The following is a 20,855-nucleotide window of genomic DNA, read 5'->3' on the forward strand; positions in this document are numbered from 1 at the left end:
AGAGTAGTTCTGAAAGTAGTGGTTAAAATTGGGACAGTTTTGAAAAGTTCAGTTCACTACCTTGATTAAAAATGGTGTCCAGTTGTATCTAAACACAGATGAAAAACCTACTCCTTGAACTCACAGGCAAAGCTAACCAAAAGCAAAGCTAACCAATAAACAACTTTCCAAAATAAATAGTGGATGCTTTGCCACGTGAAATTGTAAAATGATGACAACAGGCTCTAGAGCCTCTGTTTTACTGCTTATATATTCTTTGTTTGACAAAGGAAATTCAAATCTATACTTAACAAAATTACAGGACTCTGTACAAGTACAAATGCTTAAGGATTAAAAGGCTGACTATTAAAAGCAATAGCTTTCTGAAAAACAGAAAACTGACAGGAAGTCATGCAACAAGGAATGGTGTCACATTCTTAATCTACAATTATAACTTCTTCTTCGGGAACTTCCACATCCTGCCGTAAACCACATGCAGTAGTCATAGCACGACAAAATGGAAATTCCTCAATACCCCTCCCCCCCAAGGAATTACAACAGAAAACGGAGGCGATCAGTTACAGAACAACCCATAATGGCTTGAACCCAGAGTTCCCGTGAGTCGAATTCTGCTCATTGAAAATTCATGCAGAAAGGATAGGAGAGATTTGCAGGGACCCCTGCAACTCACTTTCCCCAGTATTATTTTCCACCAATAAGAAAAGTTATTACGATAAATATTTTTTTAAATTAAATAATTAATGTTTTAATGACGTCTATATAGCTTCTGGCAGGGTGAATCAACATGCGGCCCTCAGCAACATTTGATGCCCCCCTGCCTTTGCGCTGTGTTTCCAAAGCTGGGTAAGCAAGGCACTTGGCTTTGAGGAGGCAGGAGAGCTCCAACAGGGTCCTAGAGTCCCGCCTCCTCCTTCCCAAAGCCGAGTTAGCACTTACTCAGTGGCGTAGCGTGGGGGGTGCAGGGGGGGCCGGCCGCACCGGGCGCAACATCTGGGGGTTAGGGTTAGGGGGCGCAAATCCACAGGTTAGGGGGCGCAAATTGCTTGCCTTGCCCCGGGTGCTGACAACCCACGCTATGCCACTGCACTTACTCAGCTTTGGGGAGGAGGTGGGAGGGCTGTAATACCCTGCCAGAGCGCCCCCCCCGACATACAACAAGGCAGTTTGCAGCCCACGGGTTCTGTATCAAAGTGCTCTTGCTGTTGAAAAATTTCACTTGATATGAAAAGTCGGGCCACCTTGGCTTAGGGAGTGCACAGGGATATCTCTGAGTTTGAATCTGGCCCTTGAACTGAAAGTGGTTACCCACTCCTGGTGCCTATGAAGGGCGAGGAAGGTTCAGACAGGAAGCAAACGGCAAGAGAGCTGGAAAAGGTGGAGAGAGAAGAGAAGGAAGACTGGTCTTTAAGAACCACAGATTCTATTAAAAAATACACACAGGAAACATAATTTTACTCTGTACCACCTGTCTGTGTACCTGGTTAGTGTGGGTTGCTTGTTGGCCTGAATTTCTTTTTCACATGAATGTTTGAGTACTTGGCATTTGAAGGCAGAGGCACATATAGGATTCATCATTGTGGTGAAATCGACATCTCCATCAGACACATATTTCCCCATCTACTTATGGATAAAAGTACTACTATGAATCTCAGTTTGCTAGGGTAAAAACATACTTTAGTTCAGTTATTGAAAGAGGAGCCACAGTAAAAGTGCCAATACATATTTTAGCTAAGATGTTTTGAGCACCTCTGTAGTATGGAAGCTAGTAACCCTAGCCTCCCCCACATGCTTAGAAAGGATGCATATAGGCTCAGTTTTCATGTTATGGCAAACAAAAGTTAATGTGGTTTACTGTGAAGACACGGAGGTGGACTGTTTTTTCCTTCCTGTTCAGGCTAGAAAGAAACAAACCACACTCCCTGGTTTAGTTTTATGTCTAAATGAGGGAGCATAGTTTGTTTTGCACCAACCAACCATAACTAGTCCATTCCCAAATCAAATTCATCCAGTTAATGTATTTGTAGATACTTTTGACATTCTCTTTACATTATATCTCAATTTTACAATGCAATTAAGTTCAGACATACATATTGGTATGTTGCAACAACTTCCAAAGCAATATAATAATATTGATAAGACTATCAAGGGTTCAGCCTCATTCTTCCTGAACTTTAATCTACATGTCCTGCCAGAAATCCAAGACAGCAGCTCAATGACAGAGGTTAATGGTGCCATTCAGAACGCGAATCATTCAACCCCTGCTTGTTTCACAGCACCCAGGTTAAGGTGATTATTCATGTGAAATGTCAGGTATATACTTTGTGGAATGAGACATCTCCCTGTATCAAAGACCTATTCCTTGGATAAGGGTGTAGGTTCTCCCTCAGGAGTTGTCAATGAAATGTATGCAAGCTGAGAGAGGGTTATACCAAGCTACGTTTTACTCACAGTAAACCCACTGAAATTAATGGAGATAAGTTATTTAAATGGGTGTACTCTGAATATTTTTAACAATGGATGTAACCTAGTGACTGTAAGAGACACTAGTCTAGAATGTCTGAATCAACGTAGTCCTTTTACATTTAAGCATCACATCTGGCTACAGTTGAAACAGTGCTATATTTTCTTCTGTAGTAGTAGTAATAATAATAATAATAATAATAATAATAATAATAATAATAATAATAATAATAGCTATGTGTCATGGACTGGCTGGATGCAGAGGAGTGTGAGGGGGCACTAGCTGGGAACCCCCAGGGAAAGAAGACTCAGAGCCTGGGGACTAGTGGTAGGATCACAATGAGTAGTCCAAGGGAGAAAAGGGAGATGACTGGGAGGAACAGGTGTCAGAAGCCGAAGAGGCAACAGGGTTCAGTGAGCAGGAAGACACCGTGGCAGAGGAGGGGGTCCAGGAGACAGAGATGAGGCAGGCTGCTGAAGAAGCCAGGGAGTCATTCCCCCCCCTCGTGCTGCAACCAGCTCCCCTCCCACCTCCTAAAACACGCGGAGAATTGAAAAGAGCACAGCAGAGATTGGTTGTGTGCAGATGCAATTTGTGACTGCTTGAGAAAGACCCTGGAGAGAAGGAGCCTTAGAGAGTGTTGGGAAGTTGGTGACCTTCAGTCCTTGCAACTGCCTCACTGGAACAAGACCTACTGGGAGGAGTTACTGGGATCACTTTCAATAAAGAGCCAACTTCACTGACGCCATGTTTTTTATCGCTGACCTATGCCTGCCACTATGGGCCAAAAATGGCAACTCCTTTTCGTGACCAGATCGAAAGGCATCTAGAAAAATGATCCCATTCAATAGAGTCATAGTTACATCACTAAATCCCTCTTGATCACCTTCCCTCCAAAACACGGTTTTGGCAGCTGGGCGGCAGTTATCAAGCAGAATTGGATCCAGGAAGAGACTCTTTAAGAGTACTTATTAGACCTTAATGAGACAGAGTATGAGGAAGACTTGGGGACTGAACAAAGGACTGCAGTTGGTGCATAAAGCCAGAAAACAGGATGAAAATGTCTGTGGACAGGAAAGATTTACATTTTCTTCCTCCTGTCCCTCATACAGCAATACCTTGAATTTTCTTTGGATGCATCATATTTGATTTTTTCCCCAGCTGCTAAAGAATGTCTAGTGTATTCCCTGCTTATTTACACCTGATGCCTAAGTAAATTTACCCACCCACAAGTAAAGCATTCCACTCACATTTGCAGGTTTGAGGCACACACCTTTCCGCTGTGCTAATAATAAGAATGGTTCCTTTTTCAATTTGACATCGGTGTGGGAGAACCAGACTTGAGAACACTATTTTTAAACAAAACAAACCCAGATCCCTGTGGTCCACAAGCTGGAACTAATTATAAAATGGCAGCGCAAGAGTTCAGAAAACACTGGGTGAAATTCAGACAGGCAGCAACAACTAACCTAAGTGACACGGATCGCATGAGTGAAATAGGTTGTGTCCACCAGTGCTGTTCCTTGGTAAGAATGGGAGGGAAGCAGATTTTGGTGATTCTCCCTCCCTCCTGTAACCCCACACCCAAAAAATGGCTCTGGAGTGTTGGGGGATTCGCTAAAATAGATTTAGGATGCCAGGCGATGTGGCAGGTTGGTGGTGGAATTGCTTTCCTCTCCATTCTGCTGACAAAAGTCTTTCCATGAGCTGAGTTGTACCACAGGATACAACCCAAAGTTATTACTTTGTTGTTATTCATTTCATTTATATGCCGCTTTATATTTTTAAGAAAAAAATCTCCAAGCAGTTTACAAACTACATTAAAACATCAAATAAAACAACCCAGAATAAAATATTACAGAAGAAAGCTAACTATAAAGTGTACATTCAAAGCAAGATAATTAACAGAAAACCAAAACATTATCTCAAAGGTTTTGGAATAAAATATTACAAAGGACCTCAAGTACAGAATGCACATTTGTGAGGGGCCACTAGGGGCACATCAGAAGATGGCTGACAATAACATCTCTCCGACCCACACGAGGTAATTAGGAGGCTGTGATGGGAGTAAATAGCCTCCCTACCCCCCCCAAGGTTGTGGGGGGGGCTGCCCTTGCCTGCTGTGCCCTATACCACCCCCAAATTTGTGGGGATGGGGGAACTAGGCAGAAAGCCCTTGTGTGGACTTCGGCGCTCCTGGACGCTGTCTCTGATCCGTGCCACTAGCTGCAAGAACTTCAAAAGAAACAATTAGGAGGAAGCGAATGCACATATTTCAAGGAAGAAGGGGGAGTAAAGACTGCTAACTGAAGAGATCTCTGATAAACAAGATGGGTCGGAGGAACAAGATAAATCATGAGAAGAAACGCCAAGGCTCGGTATGGCAAAGGGCTGGAGGGGGGAGGGGGAAAAAAACTTTCCTTTTTTCTCCTCTATGTGATTAACCAAGAATCCCTCCCCCCCCACAAGTCAGAAATGTCGTTTTAATGACTTAAGCTGTGGATTTATGACTGTGTGGAGATAAATTTTCTAACCAAAGCACGTTTTAAGAAGATCGTGCAAAGTATAAGAGCTTTGGAATGACGCAGTTAAAAATACCGTTGCCATGTTGGCAAGTGCTGTCGGAGGACTTAAGTCTGGGAGGAGAAATAGAGCTGCTTTTATACTGTGGATGTGACTCCTCAGAGGGACTTAAGAGCGACAGTTTTGCAAGATTAATGATGGAAAGAGCGATGTTATTTATGAAAGTGATGATATATGTAAACCATCTTGATATGAGGATTGGACGAACGGAAAAATTCACACAGGATTATAATTGGTGTTTATCTGCTTAAGGAGATTATCAGAAGATATCATAAAGAAAAAAGAAAAAAGAAACGAACAAGATGAGCTGTGGAAACAGCAAGATAAGACTGGATAGAATTATGAACTTTATGAACTTTATTTGGACTAATTTGGATATTAACGCAGCAGCAAGATGATGATCGGAATCCCCCTTCGGAACTTGAAATATGGGTCCCCTCAACAAAAATTTAAAATTCGGCTTTGTAATTTGGAATTTATGTGATGTGATTTAATTTGATTTGATTGGTCGGTTAATAAAAATTATTATATATATAAAAAAAGTACAGAATGCCCATTTAACAAAGCAAAGCTTTATTTTAAAAAAAAACGATCTTAATGTTTTGTTTCCAACTCTTCGTGTATTATAGCATTAAATACACGAAGCGTTGGAAACAAGACATTTAAGACACTGGGGAAAAGCCATACTTCAGCATCCTGCAGAAAGTCTCTTGTTCAATCCCTTCCAGAGAGGCTGGGAGAGACACAGGACTGGAACTCTAAAGCGCTGCTTCCTGTGGGTATTGGCCGTACTGAGCTAGAGGGACCAAAGGTTTGCCTTGGAAGATTTTATATTCAAAAGAACTATACTTTCATAATATATAACTGAGAAGAATATGTTTACAATCTCATGCTTATTCACTTTGTTCCTTATAGACAGCTCCTGCACATGATTCTCCCTATGAACATTTAGGGATCTTCCTCTGTCTGTTTCAGAAAGATCACACTGACACACACTGTCCTCAGCAGTATACAGCAGGGGTAGGCAACCTAAGGCCCGGGGGCCGGATGTGGCCCAATCACCTTCTCAATCCAGCCTGCGGACGGTCCGAGAATCAGCATGTTTTTACATGAGTAGAATGTGTCCTTTTATTTAAAATGCATCTCTGGGTTATTTGTGGGGCATAGGAATTTGTTCATATTTTTTCCTCCAAAATGTAGTCTGGCCCATTTTCATTTCCCCCCTGAAACATAATCCGGCCCATCATATGGTCTGAGGCATGGTGGGCTGCCCATGGCTGAAAAAGGTTGCTGACCCCTGGTATACAGAGAAACCTCTCTCAGCAGGCATTCTCCCTCACACACAGAGAGAAAGAAACCGAGAGCAGACAAAAACAACAGCTACTTGAATAACAGTCACAACAGAATGAAATGCCTCCCTTGTGTGTCTCACAATCAGCCAATCACATGAGAGCTACTGCCAAAGGAAAAAACCCAAGTTGAGTATACACAGTAATTTAACATAAGTAAACAGTCCCATTTCAAGAAATTAAACCATTATCCTTAACATAATCTGCATAAGAAATGGACAGTCAAGATTCTCTGAGCTGCATATTAAAGACGGTTTAGTGGATTTGAGCATGATCATCTTGCTTCATTTCCTCACCTAAGGTCAGATATGCCAGGCAGCTAAACATCACATGATAAACTCTACTTCGATTGAGTCTTTTGAGACATTGGCAGCTGCAGAACAGTTTCAGCCTAGTTCATTCTGCTTCTTCAATTAACCCACCACCACATTCTATTTGCATGCTAATGAAAAACTAAAGTGACGTCTTTCAAGATTGGCAGCAAAATGAAATCTCAAGAATTACTATTGAGTTCTTGTCTCTTGCTGGTTTCCTTCATATGCACAAAGCCAAAGTCTGTTTAGCCTCACTATGATTTGTTCAAGTCTCCAAACCCTGCTCTGCAGTTAACCACGGCTTTTTTTGGCCAACAAACCACAATCTAAAACTATGATTTGTTGTTAGCTTATGAATCATGTTTTCTTTTAACTATGGCTTGGTGTTATGTTTGAACCTGGCACCTTCCCTTAACCATGGTTTGATTGCCCATCCTGTCCCAGATGTTTGCCATGCTACAGAGTCTCAAGGCACGAATGGCTCGAGCGGCTAAGTTCACTAGGCTAAGTTCACCAGTTCACTAAGCTAAGCGGCTGTTGCTCACACTTTCGTCAAAGGTTATCTCACTCCTAACTCTTCCCTGCTCCTCCCTGACAAGCCCTTCCTTGCAAAGCAGGCAGCCTTGCTTCTCAACAATGAGAGGAGATGACTGCAGTCCAGTGAACATCTATAAGGGTATGAATGGCAAAGCAGCAATGTAAAATTGCATAAAATAGATGAATAAATGAGTAAATTAAATTAATATGGAATAGGCAGAAAATATAAAAAATAAATTTAAGGAACCTCAGAAAGAGGGGGGAGGAAGTCAGGTTTCAAAATGTTAAAATGATTGTAAAATTACTGAAATGTATAAAATTGAAAATCAGAAAAAAGCAATGTAAAATTGAATAGTACACTAGCATAGTCAAAATTACTTGTATTTTAATTACTTAGATTGAAAAACACAACAGCAATTCAACTGGGAGTAGTGGTGGTGGTGGTGGGAAAAAACCAGAAGTCATTAACACTTGTAAAACGGCTAAGGCTTAAGTAGTTCACACAGTAACTCCACAAAATCCTAGGAGGATAAACCAAACAGTGAGTTTTCAAACAAACCTCAATCCTCCCCATAAAAAGCTTGCAGCCTGCAGTTTGCAATTGGTTCCTCTTCTGCAACCACCTAGTTGGAAACCATGGTGCCTGGACATCTCAATAACGTTGTCTGAACCTACTCAATGATCTTTGGGCATGTGCTTTCACAACACATTTTAGAAGTGGTCTTTTATGATCAGTGCTAAGGGGCTCCGAGATGCTGCTTCTAGAGATCACCATTCTAGGGAGCTCTCACCAAGCTAAATGACACACTGGGCAGCGTAGGTGACCCACAGGTATGGTCTGCAAATTCCTTCTGTCACAGACACCCTCCCTCACTGGCAAGCCTAGGAGCCAACTCCTAGGGGGTGAGGTCTCTTTGGTCCCTCCTAATAAAATATTTGAGAGGGCTGGGCCTCCCCAAAGTTGATGGGCATTGCCATTCAAATGGTCCTTGGAATCCCTTGACTCATGGCAGAAGGCACCCCTGAGGGAAAAGACACAATAATAGACAGAGGAGGAGGTTGGGGTCTTTAGTGATCTTTGGTCCTCTACCAACATTCAGGAGAAACTCACTCATTAGTTTAAGGAAGATGCCATTTTGCCTGGCTCTCCAAGGAAATGTGCCAGCAGAGCAAGGAAAAAAGGAATGCCTTGAAAACGAAGAACAAGGAAATCATCACTCACAGAAAATGCTCAGGAGTGGAACTCAGGATGATGCCCACCCACAAGCTGGCAACCACCCTTCTAGGTAGGAGAGACGCGACTCCTGGCTACGCTGCAAGGATAGAATCATAGAATCATAGAGTTGGAAGAGACCACAAGGGCCATCAAGTCCAACCCCCTGCCAAGCAGGAAACACCATCAGAGCACTCCTGACATATGGTTGTCAAGCCTCTGCTTAAAGACCTCCAAAGTAGGAGACTCCACCACACTCCTTGGCAGCAAATTCCACTGTCAAACAGCTCTTACTGTCAGGAAGTTCTTCCTGATGTTTAGGTGGAATCTTCTTTCTTGTAGTTTGCATCCATTGCTCCGTGTCCACTTCTCTGGAGCAGCAGAAAACAACCTTTCTCCCTCCTCTATATGACATCCTTGAACATGGCTATCATATCACCCCTTAACCTCCTCTTCTCCAGGCTAAACATGCCCAGCTCCCTTAGCCATTCCTCATAAGGCATCGTTTCCAGGCCTCTGACCATTTTGGTTGCCCTCCTCTGGACACATTCCAGTTTGTCAGTGTCCTTCTTGAACTGTGGTGCCCAGAACTGGACACAGTACTCCAGGTGAGGTCTGACCAGAGCAGAATACAGTGGCACTATTACTTCCCTTGATCTAGATGCTATACTCCTATTGATGCAGCCCAGAATTGCATTGGCTTTTTTAGCTGCCGCGTCACACTGTTGGCTCATGTCAAGTTTGTGGTCAAACTCCTAGATCCTTTTCACATGTACTGCTCTCAAGCCAGGTGTCACCCATCTTGTATTTGTGCCTCTCATTTTTTTTGCCCAAGTGCAATACTTTACATTTCTCCCTGTTAAAATTCATCTTGTTTGTTTTGGCCCAGTTCTCTAATCTGTCAAGGTCGTTTTGAAGTGTGATCCTGTCCTCTGGGGTGTTAGCCACCCCTCCCAGTTTGGTGTCATCTGCAAATTTGATCAGGATGCCCTTGAGTCCATCATCCAAGTCGTTGATAAAGATGTTGAATAAGACCGGGCCCAAGACAGAACCCTGTGGCACCCCACTAGTCACTCTTCTCCAGGATGAAGAGGAACCATTGATGAGCACCCTTTGGGTTCGGTCAGTCAGCCAGTTACAAATCCACTGAGTGGTAGCATAGTCAAGACCGCATTTTACCAGCTTCTTTACAAGAATATCATGGGGCACCTTGTCGAATGCCTTGCTGAAATCAAGGTAGGCTACATCCACTGCGTTCCTTTCATCTACCAGGCTTGTAATTCTGTCAAAAAACGAGATCAGGTTAGTCTGACATGACTTATTTTTCAGAAATCCATGCTGACTATTGGTGATCACAGCATTCCTTTCTGGGTGCTCACAGACTGTTTGCTTAATGATCTGCTCCAGAATCTTCCCTGGTATTGATGTCAGACTGACTGGGCGATAATTATTTGGGTCCTCTTTTTTCCCCCTTTTGAAAATAGGGACAACGTTTGCCCTCCTCCAGTCTGCCGGGACTTCGCCTGTTTTCCAGAAATTCTCAAAGATGACTGCCAGTGGTTCTGAGATCACATCTGCCAGTTCTTTTAATACTCTTGGATGCAGTTCGTCTGGCCCTGGAGACTTGAATACATCTAAACTAGCCAAGTATTCTTGTACTATCTCCTTAGTTATTCTGGGCTGTGTTTCCTCTGCTGAATCATTTGCTCCAAATTCTTCAGGTCGGGCATTGTTTTCTTTATCGGAGAAGACTGAGGCAAAGAAGGCATTGAGGAGTTCAGCCCTTTCTGTGTCCCCTGTTTGCATTTCACCATCTTCTCCTCTGAGTGACCCCACTGTTTCTTTGTTCTTCCTTTTGCTACGGACATACCCATAAAAGCCTTTTTTGTTGCTTTTAACCTCTCTAGCCAGCCTGAGTTCATTCTGTGCTTTAGCTTTTCTGACTTTGTGTCTACATGTGCTGGCTATTTGTTTGAATTCCTCTTTGGTGGTTTCCCCCCTATTCCATTGTGGCATTGTGTTCCTAACCATCATCAGTAGAACAGTTCAGACCAACTTGCACAAGGAAACCAGCCTGTCAAGGCAGACTTCCCACCTCATCCTAGGAATCTCAAGGCAGTGACAGGTGCCATCTCTGCAAAGGCCACCATGAACAAGCACTTCCTTTCCTTGGGCAGTACTCACAGCAGCCTTTTCCAAGGCTTGGACTGACTGCACGTGGTACCAACCCAGTGAGCAGCCCAAAGTCAGCCAAAGCACCATCACCTGGGACACCGAAAGACCTACAGAAGAGCCGTCTTCAAACACCTCCAACATCACTGTATACCAAAAGTTACTATTGCCTAAAGAAGCCATAGCAGTGCTCTAGAATGAAGCTTTTGGTGCTCTTCTTTTCCCACAATAGGTTAGAGGCAAGAACAAGAAGGGAGGCAGGCACTGGAGGAATTGCAACATCTTCTGTTAGCACTCAGTCATTGCAAGGAGACTGGTTAGAAGTTGAAGATCTATCCTGCAATGAGTTGGCACTTGCATGCTGGCAGAAGTGAACAGTGGGACAAAGATCCAGCGGACCTTTGAAGATGCCAGCTACAACTTTCACAGCTTAGAGCTCAGAAGCATTCTAGAGCTGGAGTATATTCTGGGTGGGAGCTTACTTACAAAGTAGAACTTCCCACCTTTTCAGAAGCAACCTGTTCTTCCTCTTTTTTCTGCTTGTTTTAGGTGGCACAGACAAACAAGCTGAGGAACCTGAAAACTGCACTTGCCTTCAGCAACAGGAGAAAGAAAAGGTGCTACTGACCAATGTGCAAGTTAAGGAACTGGATAAAGAACAGCATACATGCACCGAAAGGAAAAATTTAAGAGCAAAAGGGAGTAACGAAAGATGCACTCAAGCCTCCCCAGCCACCTTTCTCACAAATGAGGCTCAGGTGCCAGAAGTGGACTCAGAGATGGGCGGGGGTTGGGAGTAAGTGGCAACAGAAAATATTCAAGGTGATCTTGTTCCCAACTGTATCCTGATAACACACATTTTCTTTTTGTTCAGTGTTTGATGATGTAGTAGAGAAATAATGTAGAGGAAAAATAACCATTGACATCGTGCACAGCTTTTAAACAACGTTCAGCATAATAAATCTGTTTTATTCCACTTCTCCCTCAGCAGTGTGAACCTTGCCCTTTTATTATTGTTTTGTTTTTTCACATTTCACTTTATCCAGTTACATAACTGTTCCAGCTAATACGTATATTTTCAAGGTGAACAAAGCTCAAGCGATTACATTTATCCTGGTCACTAGGGTGACCGATTTCTAATAGTTTTCACTTGGGAGATAGTATATTTTTAATAAATTGCCACTATTACACCTGTCATACAAAAGTAAAGTAAGAAAGACATGTAACAGTCTGGATTAAAGTTGCAGGAAATGGGAAAACACTACTGCTCCTCCACGTCTGTGCAAAGTCTTTCCACAACTACTCTAAAAGACATTTTGCATGCTTTTTCCTGCCTCTTAACACCTCTAACTTTGCTGCTTCCTTTTCTGAGCCTGCTTCTAAAAAAGGTAAAGGAGCCCTGACAGTTAAGTCCAGTTGCAAACAACTCTGGGGTTGCGGCACTCATCTCGCTTTATGGGCCGAGGGAGCCGGCGTTTGTCTGCAGACAGTTTTTCCGGGTCATGTGGCCAGCATGACTAAGCCGCTTCTGGCGAAACCAGAGCAGCACATGGAAACGGTGTTTACCTTCCCGCCGGAGCGGTACCTATTTATCTACTTGCACTTTGACGTGCTTTCGAACTGCTAGGTTGGCAGGAGCAGGGACCGAGCAACGGGAGCTCACCCCGTCGCGGGGATTTGAACCACCGACCTTCTGATCGGCAAGCCCTAGGCTCTGTGGTTTAGACCACAGCGCCACTTGCACCCCTTAAAATATATGTAGAAACCACTATTTCATGTGATCCGTCTGTAATGGCAATCAACTCAAACAACACAAATTTGATACAACCACAGTTTTCCAACTTCCTATTTCTTCCCCTTCGAGATAACTGTAAAAATTCCTACACATTGCAAAGGATTCTGAAACAGATTCTGAGGGCATTCTCAGGTCATGAAGGGTGCCATCCTGGCCTAACTGCTTCTCCATTAAGTGCACATTTCAAAATGCACTCAACATTCCCCTGAGATAGTGCCTTTCACAAAAAGTTCCACAGTTTCTCACAATCTGTCTCCTTGGTTGCTTGTCCACCAAGGCTCAGCGTCTCTTCAGGGAATCTCTGGTCAGTTTCTGTGGAATGCCAAGTTTCCTAAGAACACAATCTTAAAATGGCTGGCACATGGTAATGATAGCAAATGCCAGCACATTCTGAAACAGGGAGGGGAGAGAGAATTATTCAGGCCACTTAAACTATTTGTACAATAAACTATCTGAGATAAAGGTCTTGAGAAAAATTCACAGGATGACGTTATCGTTAGCTTTGACCAGATCAAGGAATATCAGATGAAGGATCTGATTTTAGTTATTTGGGATGAGTGTAAAACTAAAATGAGAAAGTGACTTTAAGAAGGTAATGCATTTAAGAGATGTAATGCTTTCAGAAACATACATTAAAGCAGTACTTTTATCTTTTATCTTGAGCAGAGTTAGCCATAGCGCTGCTGCATGACATGCTTCTGTTTAACATTAGTAGGTGCCAAGAAGAACCAAAAAGCTGAGAACAGATCCCCCACCCCAAAATCTGGCTAAATCCTTATATATACCTAACTGTTCCTCCAGTGAACTGAGAATAGCATTTGAACTTCGCAACAGCTCTGTCAGCTAACTAAGTTGTGAAAGAGTGACTTGCCCAGTGAGCTTCAGAGCCAAGTAGATATCTCAAAATAGGTTTTTGTATGCGCAATTGTAAAGCTCTCATCCCAACAACAGCAAGGCTCTCAACCAAAGACTCTCTTCTTCACACATGGTGTTTTTCTTACGCAGAAGGTAACTGGGAGTCAGCTCCTGTTCTGCAATAATTCTACATGTGTAGAAGCAGGCTCACACATGTGTAATTATTGCAGAACAGGATTTGTGTAGAAGCAGGCTCGGGGACGCGGGTGGCGCTGTGGGTTAAACCACAGAGCCTAGGACTTGCCGATCAGAAGGTCGGCGGTTCGAATCCCCATGATGAGGTGAGCTCCTGTTGCTCAGTTCCAGCTCCTGCCAACCTAGCAGTTCGAAAGCAAGTCAAAAGTGCAAGTAGATAAATAGGTACCACTGTGGCGGGAAGGTAAATGGCATTTCCGTGCCCTGCTTTGGTTCGCCAGAAGCAGCTTAGTCCTGCTGGCCACATGACTCGGAAGCTGTCTGCGGAGAAACACCGGCTCCCTTGGCCTATAGAGTGAGATGAGCGTGCAACCCCAAAGTCATCCACAACTGGACCTAATGGTCAGGGGTACCTTTACCTTTAAATATATTTACCTGAAAATAAGTAAAACACTTTTCATCCATATTCACATCTAATATACATTTGTTTAGGACTGCAGACACCAGTGATCAGCTGATTGGTAGTGCCTGGAAACCCTATCAACAATCAGCTGGTTGTCGGGACTTTGAAAGCCCATGCACAGAACTTTGCAAGTCCTGATAACCAGCTGCTTCTTGTGGCTTGCAAAGCCTTGTGCCTTTGACTAGATTTCAAACTGTGCATACTAAAATGCTTCACCTGATATCATTGTGATGTCACGTGACTGACAAACCTGCCAGTCTTGTTCCACAGAGGATGGGGGAAGATAAAGATAAGTTCTGTTGGTGAGAACCAGTTCTCTACCCCTGAGTAAACAATAAACTCTGTAAGATTGTATCAATAGACACCCACAACTTGGCAGAGTGCTCTGTGTCTGTACGGTTTCTCAGTTGTCTGACATGGTTGGAAGCTAAACCCCATGTTTAAGAAACATTTTCGCACTGATAAAACAAGATAAAAATTGCTCACCTGTCCATGCTTCCCCAGTTCCATTTCAACTATTGCCACAGGGTTGTTTAATTGGTCAGCATGTCTTGACTGAGACTTTAAATCCACTCTCCAGCTGATGTTTTTCAAGCTATTTTCCCACTTGCTTTGATTTATAAGGCTGTCTCGAATTTTCACTCGGTGGCTTTTCCAAAATTTGGCAATAACTGCAGCTTGCTCAGTTGTGATGCCTCCTGGTTTCTTCGTCTGTGCAGTCAAAAAAGCCTCTAGCTGATTTAAATCCATGTCAGCCGAAGCTATTGACTGAAACAAAAACAAAAAAAATATAGATTCAGGTAGGCAGCTGTGTTGGTTTGATGCAGACGAAATAAATGGTCCAGTAGACAATTAAAAAATAAATAAATTTAAAAACATAGTCTGTATTAGTGTACTTTTGGAAAACTGAGGTATGGAATACAAGTCCCTAATAATACTCCATTAGTTATTACTCCTCATTCTTGCAGAAGGAAACATGGAATGGATTCAGTTAACCAGTTCCCAAAACATAATGCATATATTGTATATAATCAAGGAATATAATCATAAGAAGATTATATTGTATATAATCATAATGTATATAATCAAGGAAGTGCGGACAGTGAACAGAAAAGGCATAAACTCTTCCATAACATACATTATTTGGTCCTTAATACACGATAAGCAGCTGTGTGAACTGCCATGCCACTATACTTTTGTGCCTACTATTGTAGCTGCAAGCAAGGTGCCACTTCCTGTCAGGTTCTGAGTTCAGAGTTGATTTCCTCCCCACCCCCATCCAAGTAAGTTACCTTCATTCTCCTTTGATTTAACGGCCTCATACAATGGAGAACAGTGAATTCTGTCACCTGGGTGACATACCTCAGCCCCGGATGTACCCCATGAACTAATTCTTCTTCCACAAGGCAGAACTTTTTCGAGAAGCACAGAGAACTCATGAGAAGGGTGAGCGGTGAAAGCTGCTTGGTATTAGCCAGCAGGTATGTGAAATTGTGGAACTCTGAATATTTTATATTTAAGCAGGAAAAAGAATAATTAAAGGCTCTTAAAAATGAAAAAAAAAGTTTGCTAACCTGCCTAGAATAAATCTGTTATGGTTCTATTTGTTCCAAACAGCTGCCTTCTCATATCTCACCCTATAAAATAGTAATACTCAATCAATCTTTATTACAGTCCAGAGACCCAACAAATCGTTACAAAGCAATACACAATTCATATAGCCTACCTCCAGGTTAAACATGCATTTTGTTCAGAATATAGGGATCATTGGTTCTTGCAACCACTGATAAAAACTTGGCCACTGCTAATGTTCTAGCATTTGTCCGGTCTTCCATTAGGAACCTGACATAGTGAGCCTCTGATTTTCCCAGGAAAGGTACCAGCAAGGGTAGTATCAGTTCAGCCCTGGCTTGCTCATATTTTGCACAGTGCAACAAAATATGTTTTATGGAATCGATGTCTTGAGCACACGAGTCTGTCCTGGTAGGTAGGGAACTCCTCTCAACCTGCCATCCAACAATACTTTCTAATGTTACTTCCATAATGGAAGAATAATTGATCAACAAGATGGTTTTTATATTAGATCCAAAAGCAAAGCAACCCTACTACACACACAACAGGAAATACAAGTATAAATTCATTATGTTTTCTGAGAAATAGAGTCTGACAAGCAAATCACTATTAGTTTCCTGAAACAGAACTTTTCTTACTCTGTTGTATGGGACCAATTTCAACCTGTTACCTCTGAGGATGTGGACAGGCTGCTTGAACAAGTGAAACTGACCACCTGTCTCCTTGCCCCTTGCCCACATTGGCTCATAAAAGCCAGGCAGGGCTGGGCAAAGGGCTCCATGGGGTGGTGAGTCTTCCCAGAAGAAAAAAAAATCTTTGGACACAGCCATAATGTTCAATTATTTTCCAGTCTCAAATATTCCATTCTTGGGCAAGATGATTGAGCAGGCGGTCACTGAACAACTCCAGGCATGCCTGGAGGATGCGGACCATTCAGATATCTTCCAATCAGGTTTCAGGCCCCACCATGGGACAGAAATCACCCTGGTCATGGTGCTCGATGATCTCCGGTGGGCTAGGGACAGAAGTAAAAGCTGTTTCCTGGTTCTACTGGATCTCTCAGTGACTTTTGATACCATCCACCATGATATCCTTCTGGACCGTCTAGAAGGGTTGGGAGTTGGGGGCCATGCCCAGAAAGTGGTACAGGAGGATGAGTGAGTCCCTGGGCTCTCACCTGTGGGGTGCCTCAGGGTTCCATGCCCCCCCCCCCCGCTTTTCAACATCTATATGAAGCTGCTGGGAGAGATCATCAGGGGGGTTGGACTGGGTGTTCACCAGTATGTGGATGATACCCAGCTCTACCTCTCGTTTAAATCTGAACCGGTGAAGGCAGTGAATGTCCTGTGTGAGCGTCTGGAGGCAGTTGGAGGAACAGCCAAGTCTCAGGGGGGTATTGCCTGGAGGCAGAGTCCATATGCAGAGGCCCTTCTTGGTGATGGTGCCCACTCTGTGGAATACTTTTAATGCTTGATGCATCGTGTGTTCTTTTATACTCTGTTGGAAGTCTCCCAGAGTGGCTGGGGCAACCCAGGCAGATGGGCAGGGTTCAAGTAATATATTATTATTATTATTATTATTATTATTATTATTATTATTATTATTATTAACAACAGCCAGGATCTAAAGTGATACTGTTGAATGCCAGTTGAGTCTGTTGTAAAGCATCTGTGATATAGATTCAGGTAGGTAGCCGTGTTGGTCTGACGCAGTCGAAATATATATTAAAAATAAAAAATTGTCCAGTAGCACCTTAGAGATCAACTAAGTTTGTTATTGGTATAAGCTTTTGTGCGCATGCACACTTCTTCAGATACTAATCCTCTTCACATCTGAAGAAGTGTGCATGCACACAAAAGCTTATACCAAGAACAAACTTGCCGTAGTTGGTCTCTAAGGTGCTACTGGACAATTTAAAATATATATATATATATATATCATCTGTGATATAGGATTTGATCCTGGATTAGAAGGTTGACCAGGCTAGCATTACAGAGACAAGTTGAATGAAGAAGGGGAGTTAATTTCTCTGAGTTGTGCCTGGCTGTATCATTACAGTGGTGCCCCGCAAGACGAATGCCTCGCAAGACAGAAAACTCGTTAAACGAAAGAGTTTTCCGTTTTGGAGGTGCTTTGCAAAACGAATTTCCTATGGGCTTGCTTCGCAAGACGAAAATGTCTTGCAAGTTCCTGCTGGTTTTTTTTCCTCCCCCCTTTTCCTAAGCCGCTAAGCCGCTTATCAGCTGATCCGATCAGCAGATAAGCCGCTAAAAGCCGCTAATAGCGCTAATCCGCTAATCCGTCAATGGGCTTGCTTCGCAAGACGAAAAAATCGCTAGACGAAGAGAATCACAGAACGGATTCTTTTCGTCTTGCGAGGCACCACTGTAGTACAGCATCAGCCTAGACCTGGTGGGCAGGGGGTATATGAGGTGTAGCAGTATATATAAATATTTTAAATAAACAACTAAATAAATGTATCCATGCTGGGCTCCTTTTAGAAAGGACAAAATAGAAATATAATAATAGCAATCTATTTTTGGGGAAAATATCCTTGATTCTATAAGATTAAAAATATAATTATAATCACAATCCACAGAGCACATCAGGCAAGTGTGTTTAATGCTAGCTTTTATAGTTCATATATTTTAGAAGTTCTTAAAGTGTAGGCCTCTCTCTTTCATCTCCTAAAAGTATTTGTGGTTTTAGTCACTCCTTCAACTCTTTCCCAAATGGGTACTAAAGGTAGCGTAACACTTTGTTCTATAGAAAACTTGGGCTTTCCAAACAAAGACATTCTCTTGAAAGCCCTTTGCAAGGTCACAGCACTTGTGGGAGCTGAAAAGGAGCTTGCTTACACCCAGGGATCTTCATAACCAGAAAAATGCAGATCACAGGCAGGAAGTGTGCTGACCCCATTACTTCCTCACTGAACATAGAAACTGCATTGCTGTATTGCTCTGCCCATTAGGAAAAAAAATCGTTACAAGTTGGAATAAGCGTCCTAGTTATGCTTATGACTTATAATGAAATAACAGTTGTACTTTGTCAGACATGGCTCCAGGAGGGTAGCCATGTATTCTGTTTCACAGAGCTCAGTCCTTTATTTCAAGGTTTCCTCTAATTGAAGGGCTGCCAGGTCCAAGGCCAATTTAAAGACAAAGAACCACAAGAAGGCAGAAATGGGGCTTCCAGCAATTAGCACCTGGAGAGCAGACTGAGCAGGCATGCAGACCACCTAGTCGCAGTCTTTCACACTATGGTGAGACTATTGTATTTCTGAAGTTGCATCTACACATATAAATTAGCATTTGCAAATTGTATGCAAATATACCCCATTTTACCCACTTTTCGTTGATGTCCTTTTGACAATACATTAACTTGCCACATCTGGGAGCCCTCACAGGGGCAGACTGGTCTTTCAAATGTCAACAGTGCAAGAGCAAAACTTGGCGCCTCCTTCCACTTCTTGCCTCCTGTTCTGCTCCATTCACTACATCACAGTTGCAGCCGCCTGCAGCGCCCCCTAGGCTCAGCGCTCAGTGCGGTGGGACCGGTCACGCTGCCCTAAATCTACCTCTGGCCCTCAGGTCAGCTGACACCGTACAGTATTGCTTCATATAAAACCAGCGCCATTTATCCTTATCATAAAAACAATATGACAGAGCAAAACAGAATAACCTGCCCAGCAGATTCAACCAAATACCAGTGTCAAGTAATGCAGCTGAATTAGATCCCTGTGGTCTAAACCACAGAGCCCAGGGCTTGCTGATCAGAAGGTCGCCGGTTCGAATCCCCGTGAGCTCCCGTTGTTCAGTCCCAGCTCCTGCCCACCTAGCATTTCGAAAGCACGTCAAAGTGCAAGTAGATAAATAGGTACTGCTCCAGCGGGAAGGTAAACGGTGTTTCCATGCGCTGCTCTGGTTCGCCGGAAGCAGCTTAGTCATGCTGGCCACATGACCCAGAAGCTGTACGCTGGCTCCCTCAGCCAATAAAGCGAGATGAGCGCCACAACCCCAGAGTCATTCAGAGTCATATTCCTTAAGGAGGATTCCTTTTTAACAGATAAAGAACTGCATTAAATGCAGCCTATTTGGTCTGTTGTCTGAAAGGCGACTATTTCAAGGGAACCAAATGGGGCGGGGGGGGGACCCTATGGGAAATGGACGACAAGCAATAGAACTTTTAAATGACCTTCGTTGCCCTGGAGAGGTCATGTGAATTACTCTCCTTCCTTAATCTTTCCATTAAAAAAATCACGAGTTCCTATTTATTACATTTCTTCAAGCATTCTGGGAAACCAGCTTGCTGCTTTGGACTGCTCCTCAATGTCTCACCTTGTTTCACTTAGAAAGCTAAAAATAGAAGACGGGTCAGCTCATGTTTTGAAGACACGAGGGACAAAAAGTTGCAGTTCTCTCTGGCTAAATTTAGCATATCAGCACTCACTCGAGGTTACTGTAGGCAATTACTGCACATTTTGTTTTTTCTGCACACTACAGTAATGAACAAAGATATGCACAGCTCCACAGAACACTGGAAATACTGTATTATTTCACAGATAGTTAAGAAAGGAATACATCTTTACGCTTGAGAGCTTCCACTTATTTGATTTCCAATTATGATATACCTAACTGTAAACAGAATTCATCTGAAAGCTTGTGTAAATAATACTCTAAAGCAAGGTAGATTTGATTTAAATCACGATTTAAATCACTAGTCAGTAAGACTTCATTTAAATCATTTCCCACCCCCCAGAAAGCTTCAGCCTTGCTGGCATCCTCTTAATATTGACAACGAGATGAAGGTTTCATTTTTCGAATAATAAATTTTCAGAGAAGTTTTTACAGTTATATCAAAAATTACTGATTTGGTTATACCGTTAGAAATACATAGAGAGATAATTATTAAATTATTGTGAGGTTTAATAAGTTAACTGTTTATGTTTGGACAACTTTTCTGCTGTACTTTATTGGAAGGAGAAAAATAAACATTTCCTTAACAACAATTTATTTAACTAAAGCAATAACACTATAGGATATGTATCTATGTTTGTTAACTGATGTGGTTAAATGGTTTTTTAAAAAAGCAACAACAAAAACTTTGACTGAGTTTTAGTACACATGAAAAACTTAAAACAAATCCTTATTTCCTGATGAATAGCCTTTGGACTATAATGTAACTTAAACAGAAAACTATCTTTAGAAAGATTTTTCCTCCATAAGCATTTTATTTTAAAAATCTGATTTTAAAAAATCCGATTTAAATTTTTAAAAGTGGATTTTTTAAAAAAATCATTGATTTTTATCCACCCTGCTCTAAAGTTTTAGATATGTGTGGACATAG

At 42.5% G+C, this 20,855-nt stretch overlaps 1 protein-coding gene across 1 annotated transcript in view; it reads right to left on the reverse strand.

The window, feature by feature from the left end:
- Nucleotides 1-20,855, reverse strand: part of COMMD1 (copper metabolism domain containing 1) — a 67,733-nt gene that overhangs the window by 27,170 nt on the left and 19,708 nt on the right. Inside the window, exon 2 of the mRNA XM_083495326.1 lies at nt 14,424-14,705. Coding sequence (XP_083351452.1) covers nt 14,424-14,705 — 282 coding nt within the window. The remainder of the gene's footprint in view (nt 1-14,423; nt 14,706-20,855) is intronic.

Source organism: Podarcis liolepis (assembly GCF_965112155.1).
Source record: "Podarcis liolepis genome assembly, chromosome: 3".
In the NCBI taxonomy this organism is placed as follows: domain Eukaryota; kingdom Metazoa; phylum Chordata; class Lepidosauria; order Squamata; family Lacertidae; genus Podarcis; species Podarcis liolepis.